This window comes from Mya arenaria, chromosome 9, assembly GCF_026914265.1.
Source record: "Mya arenaria isolate MELC-2E11 chromosome 9, ASM2691426v1".
Taxonomy (NCBI): domain Eukaryota; kingdom Metazoa; phylum Mollusca; class Bivalvia; order Myida; family Myidae; genus Mya; species Mya arenaria.
In genome coordinates, this window is record NC_069130.1 from 34,389,792 (window position 1) to 34,405,451 (window position 15,660).

The window sequence follows — 15,660 nt, forward strand, 5'->3', positions numbered from 1 at the left end:
TGTAATATTGAAATCATTGCAAAAACATATTTTAAACAAATTTTATGACTTCATAAAATGTTCATACAAAATTGTACTTTATTGTTATCAAATTTACATTTCACTGGAAGTGTAACAAATTTACATCAATAGTCTAGTTTCAACTTTTATTGCCCTGAATCCAGTACGGATAATAAAAGTGCAAGAAATGAAGCAAAAGCAAGGCTGTTAATATGCCCAGAAGTTATAAAAAGAGACAGAAAAAGCAAGTAAAGAAGAAATTCCATAGTACGCCTGGTTATAAAAAGATTATAAAAACATACCGGTACTTTAACAAAAAACATCTGTTAATTTTCCTCTGTTAAGTTATAACAATTTCAACTCAATTATATTTAGAGTTTTAATGTTAACTTCATTGATTCCTACTAGTTCATCTCTTTTTCTCAATAAATCAAGGGCAATAACTCATTTATAATAACCGTGCAAGTTATGGGCTTTGCTATATGTGTATTATAACTACTTGTAACATTTCCAAATATTATGTGAATGTCAAGAACAGTTTTTCAAGTTATGACCAAGGTAAAAGTTTGCATAACACTGATGACAAAAAGGCCATCACAAACAATACCTCATTATTTTATCTTCAAACTTTAGAACTCGCCGAATTGAATATGTGACCTGTGGAGAGTGCAATGGTCACCTTGACCTTTGACCTACTTATCAATGTTTTTTATAAGGGGCATCTACTGACCATGACCTATCTCTATACCAAGTTTAAAGACTCTTTAACAAGTCATTCAAAAGGAATCAATCCGAAACCAAAGTGTGATGATGATGATGTCGGACAAAGTAATCGCTATGGTGTTGCCGTGCTTTGCAGACGACACTAAAACACTCTGATAACCAGAACGAAGAAGTCAAGAAGGCTGAAATGTTAGTACATCTTTGGATAGAAGCAGTGTTGTTATACAAGAAAATATTTATGTTGTGCAATTTCTACGTACTTGTCACTCCTGTCCAGGGGGTATGCGCAAAAGAAAAGTAAACATGCTGATAAGTTTAAATGAAACATAGCTGGATAAAAACAAAACATGAAATATAGCCAGATAAAACTAAACTACTAATGAAGCCAGGTAAAACTAATCTTCAAATGTAGCCAGGTAAAACTAATCTTCAAAAATAGCCTGGTAAGACTAATATTCAAATGTAGCCAGATTAAACCAAACTTCAAAAGTAGCCAGGTAAAACAAAACTTCAAAAGTAGCCAGGTTAAACCAAACTTCAAATTAGGCCAGGTAAAACCCAACTGTCAATGTAGTAAGGTAAAACCAAACTTCAAATGTAGCCAGCTAAAACCAAACTTCAAATGTTGCCAGATAAAAGTAATTATCAAATGTAGCCAGGTTTAACCAAACTTCAAATGTAGCCATGTTAAACCAAACTTCAAATGTAGCCATGTTAAACCAAACTTCAAATGTAGCCAGGTTAAACCAAACTTCAAATGTAGCCAGGTTAAACCAAACTTCAAATGTAGCCTGGTTAAACCAAACTTCAAATACAGCAGTATGAACCAAACTGATACATCAATGTTTCATTATGTTTAATGTTTAAGTTCAAATCTTAAATTTTTCAACACTTACTAGCAAACAAATAGGTTAAACAAGTTCCACATGTAACTAATATACCTAATAACATTCAACATTCTCAACACACTAAAAGTGATCATTCCAACCAAACAGATTTATTTAGTGCTAGACATACCAAGATCGTCCAAATCCATTGGTCCTGTGCGGTCCCCCGTTCAGTGACGAATCAGACAGACTGAGATGTTTGTTGTCCTTATCTGGGCTGTCGGACATGCGGGAGAGGTTGATGGAGTTCCGACTGTCGTCAAGCTTGCCTGGAAAAGATTGGACATTGATGCACATCCAAGCTTGGAAGAAAGATGTACAAAGCTAATAAAATGGACATGACCTTCAGTAGTGATGGCATGACAATCAACATTAGTCAAATTATCGGCCATGGGCGACCAACAAAGGCATGAATTGATTAAGGTCATCAGTTCTAAATTGTCATCAAACTTTATTCTTTTACTTAAACACTTTGTTAACTTTGTTATTAAAAATATGCTGGTCAAATTTGAAACATATAATTATAAATAAGAATATTAATTCAAACAAAAAGGTTACTTTCAGACCAAGATTTATTATGTAAATACACTTAAAACTATTTCAATGTAATATTTCATTTCAATAATGGATTATTGTTGTCCCTATCGATTAAATGATCATTTATGTTTGTCTCTATTGATTTCATGATCGATTAAGTTTGTCCCTATCAATTTATTGATCATTATGTTTATTTCTATCAATTTGATGATCGATAATGGTTGTTCCTATCGACTCAATATTGAAATTTGTCCGATAGGAACTACCATTATATAACCGATAATCCAGCCCTATCGTTTAGACTAGCGACCTTAGTGAAATTTGCCCTAAATTGAAAGTTGAAATTACAAGTGTATCATTTTATTCTATAACTATAAGAACTAAATTCGAGTGGTGAAAGCGAAAAGGTTCTATCTGCTTCTTTATTTAATGTCACTTAGAACCTTTTCGCATTCACCCCTCGTAATGATAAGGTCAAAGCTTACCAAATCACATGTATGGAAATAAATTACATTTAAGTGCTTTATAACAACTGTATTTTGAAAGTTTTCTGGTGCATCAACGTCATCCTCAAATTCTGAATGTGTCATCAGATGCATTTTTAATTGTTTACATCGCTTGATTAAGTAAAATGTTGAATTGCACCTGTCTTGACAGAATCAACATTGCAAATGATTCTTGTTATCAAAATGAATTTTACCACATAATTAATCTTGTAATCTTTCTGACAAATCGGTATTTTAATAAACCAGCATCTAAAACAAGCAACAAATAATCGAAACTCAGATAACATTGTCTCCTGTTATCCTTAATTATTAGAGATAACACACAAATTCCTGGCAAATAATCTCAAAGATGAATCATTACTTGGAGTTTTAGCAATATATCTGGAAACTGTAATCCAATGATATTAATATCATTTAAAAACCTGGATAATTGCAACATAATTATACATTTTGCACTTTTCAATTTCCATGCTACAGTGGTAGAAAAAATATGCATAGAAAATTAGTTGAAGCTAACCTATAGAAGATGTTTTAAGAGGCAGTTTGTCGTAATTATCTCCTATGAAACCAACATCTCCAAATATGGCCCCATCGTAACCGATATGTCCAGTGTGTCGGAGGTCATTCTGGGGACGACTGATCATGTCCGGGCGAATCTTCTTGCTTCCTGAACGCTTTGAATCTGAGAAATAAAGTATCGTAACATATAATAAATCTGTCATAAGTCTGATTAGGGCCATGATTTTGTTATATTTATCAAAAATAAATGAACAATGATATAGTGTAAAATACAATTTCATATTGATAAGGAGCCATTGAATATGATCTGATATTGAGGCCTTACCAACCGAGGTCAATATGTTTTTCTGCCAATAAATATCAGATCATATTTCAGAATTCTTTAGTAAACAAATGCTTTATGATATAACAATAAATCCTAATTCATGATGAACATGCAACAAAAAACATAAGCAAGAAATAGGACAAAATAAAAAGTGTAACAATACATTAAATGATGTCATTTCCTGAATTACGCCCTTTTGTACATTTTACATGACAGAGTAAGTCAGAGATGACACCAATGGATTTATTCTAGCAACGTTTGCGCTTACATGTCGTAACTGATTACACGGGTACCAATTAGATGTTTATTGTAGATCAGGAATATGTACAGGGAAAAAACCCACAAAACACATGAAATATTAGATATTATTTGTGTCACTGATCATTTGCTGGACCAATCAGAAACTGTTTTTTTATAGATCATATACAAAACGAGTTTTAATCACATTCATCATCACAATCATAATTTTACAAAAACACTCATAAATATCATTCATGTTGAATACTTGCTATATGGTTGGGCAAAGTATTTATAATAATTCATGGAGCTGAGGCCAAAAGGTACCAAGTGATATTAAAATTTAGGTGTTGGTACCTTCCTACCTTAACCCAGCAAATTATGAATCTATGAAGGTGTTTATTGACAATGCAGTACAAAGCATAAATACTTATCAATTATTCAGTGTATTACATGCCTTTAATATCATTCAATGATTCCCTTAAGTTTGAATAAAATATTGATAAATTTGGTGACAGCAATTGTATTCGTTATTTCTATAATTTTCAATTAGACTCGATAATAAACAAGAGATGTTTGTCAAACATTATGCCCCCTGAGCGCCAAGTTGCCAGAAATATTTGGACAATTGAATGAAATATGCATGGACTGAAATGACAGCTGATTTGTCATTGGATGCATATGAGGCAGGTCATCTACTGGTCATACCTAATCTTCATGTCAAGTTTGATGACCATAGGTCCGGGAATTGTTGAGTTATCACTCGGACAAGCTTTGGTCTTCCAACAGACCGACCGACATGTGCAAAGCAATTATATAACCCCTCTGCTTCGAAGGGGGGCATAATTAAACTAGATGTTCACTGAAAACTGATACTTCAACTCATGCATTTAGTGACATATAAATTTCTACTGTCTACTATATAAGAAAATAAAATATGGACAATCAGAAAACCTTTTTTCAGCTTACAGTCACACTGACCTTGACCTTTGACCCACTGACCTCAAAATCAATAGGGTTCATCTGCTGGTCATGACCAATAAGCCTACCTAGTATGAGGTCCCTGGGTCAAAGCGTTCTCAAGTTATTGATCGGAAACCGTTTTTCATGTTAAGGTCACACTGACCTTGACCTTTGACCTCAAAATCAATAGGGTTCATCTGCTGGTCATGACCAATACACCTACCAAGTATGAGGTTCCTGGGTCAAAGCGTTCTCAAGTTATTGATCGGAAACCGTTTTTCATGTAAAGGTCACACTGACCTTGACCTTTGACCCACTGACCTCAAAATCAATAGGGTTCATCTGCTGGTCATGACCAATAAGCCTACCTAGTATGAGGTCCCTGGGTCAAAGCGTTCTCAAGTTATTGATCGGAAACCGTTTTTTCATGTTAAGGTCACACTGACCTTGACCTTTGACCCACTGACCTCAAAATCAATAGGGTTCATCTGCTGGTCATGACCAATACACCTACCAAGTATGAGGTTCCTGGGTCAAAGCGTTCTCAAGTTATTGATCGGAAACCGTTTTTCATGTAAAGGTCACACTGACCTTGACCTTTGACCCACTGACCTCAAAATCAATAGGGTTCATCTGCTGGTGATGACCAATACACATACCAAGTATGAGGTCCCTCGGTCAAAGCGTTCTCAAGTTATTGATCGGAAACCATTTGGTATTCCGACTTTCATGTAAAGGTCACACTGACCTTGACCTTTGACCCACTGACCTCAAAATCAATAGGGTTCATCTGCTGGTGATGACCAATACACATACCAAGTATGAGGTCCCTCGGTCAAAGCGTTCTCAAGTTATTGATCGGAAACCATTTGGTATTCCGACCGACCGACCGACCGACCGACCGACAGACAGACAGACCGACCGACCGACATGTGCAAAACAATATACCCCACTTTTTTCAAAAGGGGGCATAAATATTTATACATAGTAACACCCAGTCGCAATGTTATCTAAACACTCAAGAAGAAAGCGAACCCACTTAGTTAAGTAGTGCTCGCAAAAGCGTACTTATGCATAAAGCTAAGAAAAGATCAGATGCATGAAATATTTAAACTTCAGACATGAGGAAATAAGTACTTGCTTCTTCAAGCACCGTTCAATGTGATAGTTCAGGGTGTTAACACAATAGCAGGAAATAATGATTTAAAATGCTTTTTTTTTAGTTGTATGGTTTCAGATTTGTGTTAAGAGGGAATTCATTGGCCACATGCAAAGATTTTACGACAATCTTTTTTTCAAAGATAGAAAACTGAATAGGTCTTTTGATGTTTGTAGAATGACTATAATAGTTTGAGGGTTTAGCGCACAATGGACGCAACTCCTTCAATTTCTATTAAAGTTGAGCCAGTCTTGCACTGAACCATCAAATTATCGAGTTTAAACTAGACCTCTTACTAAAGAAAGATTCATTATTATTTGCTTCATTATAAACCCATTTTACTAACTTAAAAAATTACCATAAAACTTTCCTGAAATTTCACTTTGTTCAGAATGTACTTTTTATTTCATGCATGTACAGCATAAAATCTATCAATTACATGAATTTTACCAAGTTTGCATTTAACCATGTATTTGCAGAGTGTTTGAAGTGTTTTAATATGAAATAACACATCTTGAAAAGACTCTTAAAACAGCTTATGAAAACAACCTTGTGTTTGTATTTCTAGAATCCTGACAAAGAGATGTTCAATTTAATGCTCCCCTCCCACATTTTCTACTGAAAGCAAGAACTCCAGGGGGCGGTTTTATATATCACGTCAATGAAAACTTGACTTTCAATGTGTGTGATAAACTCCATGTGTAAGCAATAAGTTTGCCTATAAGAAACTCACCTGTTGTTTGTGTTAAATATCATAGGTAAGCAAGAAGTTTCCCTATAAGAAACTCACCTGTTGTTTGTGTTAAATCTCAAAGGTAAGCAAAAAGTTTGCAAATTAGAAACCCATAATGCATCAATGTAAGAATTGAAGAAACAGTAAATAAGAGCACAACAAGCGGGTTCCAATGCTCTTCTTTTTGTGTCTATTCACCAAGGAGCATAACTCTTAAAGGCCTGGATCAGGGGTTATCCCCTTCTATGCATTCCCTGTATAATGGCCTGGTACCACAGCAGGGTTGCTTACAGATTTGTTAAACTGGTCCTTTAAAGGTGCACAATAAATGTTGATTTTTTTTTAATTAATAGCTACGTCACAACAAATTTCCCTGTTAAAAAAGCGCCAAAATATCGCTTTTATTTTTTTATTTGTACCTAAATCATATGCTTGATTTGTCTTGATCTTTTTATTAAAGACAAATCAGATAAACATAAAGTGCATACAAATTGAAGAAAACTATTTTTGCATAAACCTATATTGTGCGCCTTTAAATAATTTACCCAACGTGATGAGACTTGGTACCAATGTCCACTGTAACTGTTTAACATGTGTACCAAGTGACTACAACAATGATAATGAATGACATCTAGGCAATATGACCCCGCCCCCAAAAAGAGACGACCTTAATCATTATACCTTTTCTTGAAATAGATTTCTTTGGTGTTGAAGAATCCGGGCTGCTTTTGGGCTCAATAAATGGAACAGTATTGCAAGGGTCAAAGTAGCCCGTTTTTCCGCTCATTAGGGCTCCCTTCCAAAGTCCTGGTACAGGGGGCTGTGAGGGCCTGAAATGTACAAATGGACTCTCAATAATATTTCAGGGGGCAAACTAACCTGCTCTTCTGCTAATTTGGGTTCCTTCCATTCTTACAGCCCTGGCAGTGAAATGAAGGAATGGGCTCTCTTTTAAGGATTACAGAAAGACATTAGGGATTCCCTCCAATTCTTGAGCAATTGTGCAATGAAAATTTCAGAAAAGACTGTAATACAAATAAAAAAACCTATCCCGAAGTAAAAAACACTTAAGGCCTAAACAAAAAAAACATTTGGTTCGGGTAACCCCACCCTACCAACGGCATAGGTGCCGACCCTACTGTTTTCAAAATCAGATAGTAAAAATAATTAAATTGTGTTTTAATATGAAGTTTAAAACCTATAAAGCTTTTTACAAAATAAAACTTTCACTATTCCCCAATGATAACAATATCTTATATAAAGCCTAATAAAAATATAAAATGAAAGGCCTACGTACCCTACCTGTTAATAAAACGGGACCATTACCAAACAATTTGAATTATTTTGGCCTTATTTGTACCATATCAACATACAAACATTCCAATTTTCATAAATATGGTGCACACATTCACAAAATAACCTGAGGATTTTTTTTTTGGAAATGTGAATACATGTAGTAGACTAAACATCTAGTGAATAGAAATGCATAATTTTATGAGCCAAGTTTTGAGTAGTTATACAATTTCTCTACACTCCCAATCAATGGATATGTCAGAAATGGGCGCACCAGACAGATATGAAGGCCATTAGGGTGCATTCCTGGCTGATATTGCAATCATTTTGGCTGTGAATTAATTGACAAACACATTTCTAAAGTGCTGGCATGCTCCAGACATAAATAAATTATTGCAAACAACCTGACCCATTTTTTTTTTATAAAAAATATTTGTATATTTTACATTTTATGTTTGATATTGCAAAACCACTCACCCATTTTTTATATATATATATTTCTTTTCATTTGCATATTCTTACATTTTATGTTTAATAAAAATAAATAAATTAATAAACAAGAGTCCCATGGAGGGTCTCAATGACAAAGCTCGTCTGTTTTTGTTTTTTCTCAGTCAAACAAGGGGCATAACTCAACAATTATTGAAACTAGAGTTATGGGCCTTGCTGTACAAGTGAATATTGTCTAGGGCAACATTTGTACGGAGTTTCGTTTGAATACCTTGATCGGTTTCTTAGTTAATTATGACCACAGGAAATTTTTTGCATTCTGACACAAATAGCCTATGACATAATACCTCAACCTTGTTTTGCTAAAAAACATACTTAATTAGAACTGTATAGTAGTTGAAGCGGAATTGTAAAAAAGTTAAAATAATGGTCGAGCAGTTTCATGAAAAATCCAAGGTGTGATTTCCTACCAAGGAACACCTAAAATTCTTTATGAAACGACCCCAAATATTTTATGGTGAGATTAAGTGCAGAAACCACTAAACAAATCACATACCATCAGAATATTAAGATTTATGATTGTATTTTTCACAGTATGAATACCAAAAGAACAGGTCTTAACTATGAATCTACTATAAATAACAGCCCACTGTCTGTCTATATCAAAACACAAACTATCCAACTCTGTCATAAAGATTAACCATGCTTTACCTCATTTAGTGAATTGCATAAAACTACAATTACTATACAAACATTAACCAGTGTATTTATTTAATGATCCACTGAAAAGTATATGTATATGTATAAATATATGACTCAGAGAAGCAAATTTGAAAGTGCAGAAACCATCTTAAAATCTCTTGCAGAAAAGATAAACCAGGGTTTCAAGCATGAGTCACAGTCCTGAATATATATATACATCTTTTTGACATGTCGGCTTATCATGTTACGCACAAAACAGGAGTGGTGGGGGATAATTATTACAACGTAACATTTCACGATTAGGTACTATGTCACCTTATGTGTTCAGTTTGAACACACTTAGCTTTACCTAATTTAGGTAGTGGGAATGTGAGTGGGGGTTTGTGGTAGTGGGGAGGGGCAGAGGGGGCGGGGGGAGGCTGAAAGTATGTAATGAAATGGTATGATAGTAAAATGTCCTAGAACTATGAAATATAAGCAATTTTACTTTACAGGCAGAGGTTCAATACTTTAAGGTTGTCCTGTCAATTTAGTGTTAAGCGCCACACTCCTAATCAAGGCCTCTCAGGTTTGACTCCCAGCCTAGTTACATGTGAGTTTGGTTTGTGGTCACCAAACTTGGTAAATGAGTTTTTATTTAGGTTTTTACCACAACTTAAGACCACACGCTTTCACAATATCAAGCCTTACTTAACTTTTCACAATAGTTGTAAAATAATTTAAGTTTAAACTGACAATTACTTAAGCCAAGGTGATAGATTTGGCTAGTCATACTGGCTGGTGTACATGTCAAGGTTTAATTGTTTACAAAGTTTCAAGTGAAAGTTTATTTGAATGTCATGAATGTATTAAGCATGAAGCAGCCAAAAACAAGCTATATTAAAAGTACGACTTGGATTTGTTCCAAACCTACAAAGTGTATATTACAGTCAGAGCAAAACTGTTAATGTGTTATTGGGAAAATAAATAAACAAATTCTCTGACAGTGAATAGGAAATACAAAAGGGAAGTTTTAACCTAAATTTACATTAGAAAAGCACACTTTCAACTGTTTCCTCAAACAACTAAAAAAAAACCTCTTCACAGAGTTTAAACATGAAAGCGGAGGAGTGAACCAACCAACTCTCATCTGGGGGGATTTCCGGTAGAAAAAGGGGCATTACTAAGCCATAACTAAAGCAAGAGGTATTGGCCATGCTATACAAGACTGTGCATATTGTCTGAAGCAACATGTGTACCACATTTCGTGTGAATATCTCAAATGTTTTTTTGAGTAGCGCTTTTTTCACGCAAATGATGCCACAGTCAACTAGGGGAGGTTCTAGGGGAGGTTCAGTCTTTAAATTGGCCTTTAAGGAGGCACACTTTGGGAGTGCAGCTAATAAAATATGCCCGCTTCTAAAATAATTATACGAACAATACATGGTTTTATTGAGTAAATTGGGGCTTGAGGTCGTTCCCAAGTAAAGATTTAGCCATTCAGCCATAAAATTGTAGTCTGACATAGTGCATTCAAGTGCATTTTTATCATATTGTTTCTCAAATAAAGACATAAAAAAATTGACTTGAATGATTTTAGCGGGTGTGTGTGCTACTTGTGCCTCTGTCTTAAACCGCTTTAACATTAAGCTATCATTTTTACCCCAGCTTTTTTCTTCCAAGGACAGACAAGCTAATAACAGCTTTGATATGAAAATGTTTGGGTAAAGAAATACATATGCAAATGTTGATGAAATTAAACACTATAAAATACAATGACTCCAATTTAACCTAGAATTAGTGCAAACCCAACCATGACACAATTTGCATTGCATTACAGTATATTAATTACAATAACAAGGTTACTATTTGTTACATTTGGCTGCCTACCTGGGCAATTTGGCCCTAAATAAGCATAATTAATGTCTGTTTTCCATGTTATTACCTTATGCAAGACTGGCTGCAGATATAGTACAAAAGCAGAATGTTTATACGGTGAAAAAAAAACCCGCAGAAATATTTGCATATCTTTTTTTAATATTGAGGTAAATATCTGGCAACAGTTTACTTTATTTCGGAGTGAAATTTCTCAGGCAATTATCTGAATTACAAAATGAACATATAACTAAATTAAGTGATGTCATATGAGTATTATACTCTGATTATTAGATCTGAATTTAGATTTTGTCAAACAAATTTAACAAGAATGATGCAAAGTGAATGCCAACCTTTGTATGTCAAAAATGGAACAGGGCATAATTCAACAACTATGACTTCGGCAATGTTCATGTATGTACCAAGTTTCGCTTGAATATCATCAATGGTTTTAAAGTGGTGGCCAAAGGTAAAAGGTTTTGCACAACAACACCAACAACAATGACCCCAAGACAATGACAATATCTCATCCTTTTTCTTCGAAAAACAGAGGACCTCAAAATAGAAGTCCTTGGTCTATTGTACAGCAACTAAAGTCCTTATTTAGGTTTTCAGAAGGTTCTTACATTTTGTCGAGAACCGATATGACGTCGTATGCCCGGTAATAAATATAGTCTTTTGGCACGGTGACTTCTGGAAAGTCTTTCACAGCCTTGACCTGTGTCGGGCGCATCTGAAAATATAAGTAAGACAATTATATAATAATATAGTCAGATGTTTAAACACTTTCGATTTTGTTAATTTACACTCCATTGTGGTGTGTGAGGGGTTAGATTTTTATATATAATAGCAATATAGTTGAACATTTAAGCGACTTTTTTCACTTCAACTGATAGGATTGTGATGGGGGGGGGGGGGGGGGGGGGGGAAGGTTTCATCTCTAAATAAAGCAAACATATCCTTATCTAAGAGCATGTCACCTGGGAAAGAGAAAGTCTATTTAAGGTGCAATATGATATCAAGATTAATCAATTTTCATTTCAATTTCCTTATGTATATGTTCAATAATACCCTTGATTTGTCCTTCAAATGATATACATTTCAAATCTTAACACCACAACGCTTCTTTTCAATGAATTCATATTTAAACAACCTGGACAAGTACATTCAAAATACACAAAACTGACATGAGAAATAAATAATCTTATTACAAACTAGGAGTATTGAACTTTCTGAAATGCAATACCATATTATGAATATTTGCAGAAGTTATTGTCAATAGAACATGTCCCTACAATACAAATTTTTGATCAATATCAAGTAAGAACAGAGAAAATATGCACAAAAAACCCCTCATTTCCTCCTTTATACAAATTATATGTTTTACTAATTCATACAACCATGTTATATAAACAATACATACCAAATCCTTTTTATGTTTTTTACTTTTATTCATATTTCTCTGTGGTTTATATCCAGTTTAGACAATCCAACGTTTAATGACTCACAAACAGCCAATGCTATTGCATTCAGAGTTCAATCAATCAATCGCTAGCGGAAGTTGAAACCGCGGTAATTCCTTATACAAAAACATTCATTATCCTTTTTGACAGACTATCACAAAATATTATTTTTTTTATTTTTAAACTTGTCTTAATCATAAAAGTCAACAAACACCAATTAATACACTCAAAACACTTTCCTCCATACACGTAACACTATCCTATATCCTTCATACACAACTGTATTATAAACTATCCTTAACTAAAGAGAGAGACTTGTACTTTATCTGAAAACGTCTCGTCTTGTAACAAGTAAAAAGGAATGTCGTAATTGTGAGCTCTCGATTATTCAACAACTGTTGCATTGCAAGCCACAACTAGTTAACCACTTCATGATCATCCTGTAGCATGACGATATTTCCATTTTACAATCAAAACACCGAACAATAACCGCAAAGAATAACTTTCACATTGAGTGTTTACACTGCTTTCACAGTTTTACTTTAAATATGTGGTCCGTTTCTCAACAATTTAGATGCTATTTAATTACGCACCTCAAGATGTAAATAAATGCGTATTGTTAGTATATAACAACGACCTATTAACTTAAATAAGAGCAATGAACTTAATTGACTGTATACCAGTCTACCTTGGGTGTGTAAAAAATCTTGGCTCGGTATAATGTTTACAAAGCATTGTATTGTTTACAAAACAGAATAAAAGACAGTATTTAAAAGAAACACACACTAAAGCTTTGCATGGCTCAAAATAGGGAAAACTTATTAAGCTACAGTTCTGCAATTTCAGGGAATGAAGAAAATATCAAGCTGCATAGAGGAATTTTGCAATGCATGTACACTTATGATATTGCTTTTTCTAATCAATATTTCTGAGTTGATATTTAAAACACCTTTTTTGAAAATTAGAGCTTTATTTGTCTGCTTAGCCAAAGTTTATTTCATTGTGTAGGTTAAAGATGCATTCTTACTCCCAAATAAAATTTACCACAATTAATACAATTGTTTTATTATACCAAAAAGGCTGAATAAATATCCAACAAACAATGGTTCTTATGAAGGATACCATGTTTAATTTGAAAGAAAGGTGCAGAAAACGAGGTATTTCTACCTTATGAGACGATAGTAAATCACAATTAATCTTTTAGCACTCACGAACCATTTAATATTTTTGCCTTTTCAGCTATTTAATACACGGTTACAATCTTGTTATCAGTAGTTAATATTATCCATAAATGCATTATGTAAGTAGTTCAAGATTTATCACTCAAAAGTTATGTTTGTTATACATGTGTATGTATTGATTTTGAATAAGAGTGTCACTTTAAACAATCAAAAGGTCGATTTGCTCCACTCACTAAGTATGTAACTAAAATTCTTGATATAACAATATTTTTGTCATACATTCTTTGATAAAATTTCCTAACAGTCAAATGACTCATAGATAATATACAATCGTTATGTGAATAGGTGTACATTTTATGACAAAAACATTCTAATCAAAGAAACACTACCTCAGAAATATGACCTAAAATAATAAAAAAAACATCGCAGTATCAAAGCTATATAACAAATCCAGTGACCCATTGATTTTAATGGTGTCCTTTTCTAATTGAAGCATGATCAAATTACAAAGAGATGAGATTGCAATCAATGTTTTGTCCATGCAGTCAAAACAATAACATTTTCAGGGGAATGTACTCTTGTTAAATTTCAATTTAGTCTGATCATTATTATGTGTCTTTTAAGTTAACAGTCTGATTTGTCAGATTTGAACTATTTTTTATGATAAAACATTTTTTTACTAAAAAATAACTCTACAGAACAAAATTTTGCTTAGAAAGAAATTATTTTAAATGGTCTCACATAGCAATTACTTCAGCAGATATTTTTTAAAGCTGCACTCTCACAAATTGTCATTTTTCGTAATTTTTGTCTCTGAATCAGCTTATTTTACAATCAACGCCTATAATTCATCAATCATATAAGATAAGTCACGATAGAAATGATCTCAATTTGGAAAATGACCAATAATTTCAAGAAATAAACAAGTTGTCAAGAGGGTCTATCTGTGAGAGTGCAGCTTGAAGTTAAAGCATCCCTCCCCCCCATTAGTGTTCAAGCATGTTCCTTCTGGACAGATGCACATTTCATCATTTTAAACGAAATCCATTAAGCAAAATAAAACCGCCAAATTTGCATTAAGTAACAAATTTAACAGCCAGATTTCCATTTATTTATTATTTGATTTCAATAATTAGGTTCATTATTTAGAAGCTCACGCATGCCCAATGGCTAGGTAAGAGGCATCGAGAGGCATTTTGTGCTGAACACTAAATAAGTAAGCATTTATTTTTGGTCTTTTAAGTGATAAATGAGGGATTGGCTGTGGCCGGCCTGCGGACTTATTTACTTAAAAGACCAAAAAATAAGAATTACATATATTCATTTGAAAAAGCATTTTAAAGCAAAAAAAAAATACCACAAACACCAGAGGTTAAGACATAAAGACATTACCACAAACCAACTGTATATCTTATTTACATTGTGGTTGAAATACAGTACAACCATTTTATTTTCTTACCATGACTATCTAGTGGAAAAAATGTGACATTTTTTACATGACAATTCAAGCATACAGAATATATATTTCATGTAAACATGTATATACATATATACTTATATACATGATATAAATTCAAAATAAAATTGGTAAATATATAACAATTATATGAATTTGAACATAATCTTACCAAAACATTCCAAAGAAGAGTATTCATTTCAAGGTCCGAGTCCAAATAACTTCATTACAAGCCACTCAAAATCACTTTTAACTTTAAACTGGTATCATTTTCAAACAATCAAAACTGTATTGATTTAAAAAAATTGAAGCCATAAGGTAAATGGTTAAGCCATTTCATGTATTCAGACACATGTATTGTCAACAGAGGCCTTTTTTAATCCCAGTTAGATCCGGTATATAAACACCAACTTAAATCCATTTCAATTTTGGACATAGATATTATCTCGATAAAAAATTCAGTTCATGAAGATAAATTACAATTACAATCAACCTTCGCTAAGTTACCATATCATCATTTTCAGTAAATACAAAACATTCCTAAGTCATGTTTGTGCAGGGTTCGAAAAACGGCCAACGATTTACCACGAAAATAATTGATCTATAATCTATCAACAAACCTTTTTAGTAACAATGCTATCTCCCCAAAATAACGGAACATACAATGCTGTA

The 15,660-nt window shown here is 33.4% G+C and overlaps 1 protein-coding gene across 5 annotated transcripts in view; it reads right to left on the reverse strand.

The window, feature by feature from the left end:
• LOC128203656 (activated Cdc42 kinase-like) overlaps positions 1–15,660 on the reverse strand; it is a 62,518-nt gene that overhangs the window by 17,351 nt on the left and 29,507 nt on the right. For all 5 annotated transcript variants that reach the window (XR_008256002.1, XM_052905160.1, XM_052905161.1 and 2 more), the window contains exons 10-13: positions 11,515–11,621; positions 7,271–7,419; positions 3,171–3,335; positions 1,741–1,879 (exon numbers count right to left, since the gene is read on the reverse strand). Coding sequence is in view for 4 of the 5 variants with exons in the window: in XM_052905160.1 (XP_052761120.1) it covers positions 1,741–1,879; positions 3,171–3,335; positions 7,271–7,419; positions 11,515–11,621 (560 nt within the window). In the remaining variant the exon portion in view is untranslated. The remainder of the gene's footprint in view (positions 1–1,740; positions 1,880–3,170; positions 3,336–7,270; positions 7,420–11,514; positions 11,622–15,660) is intronic.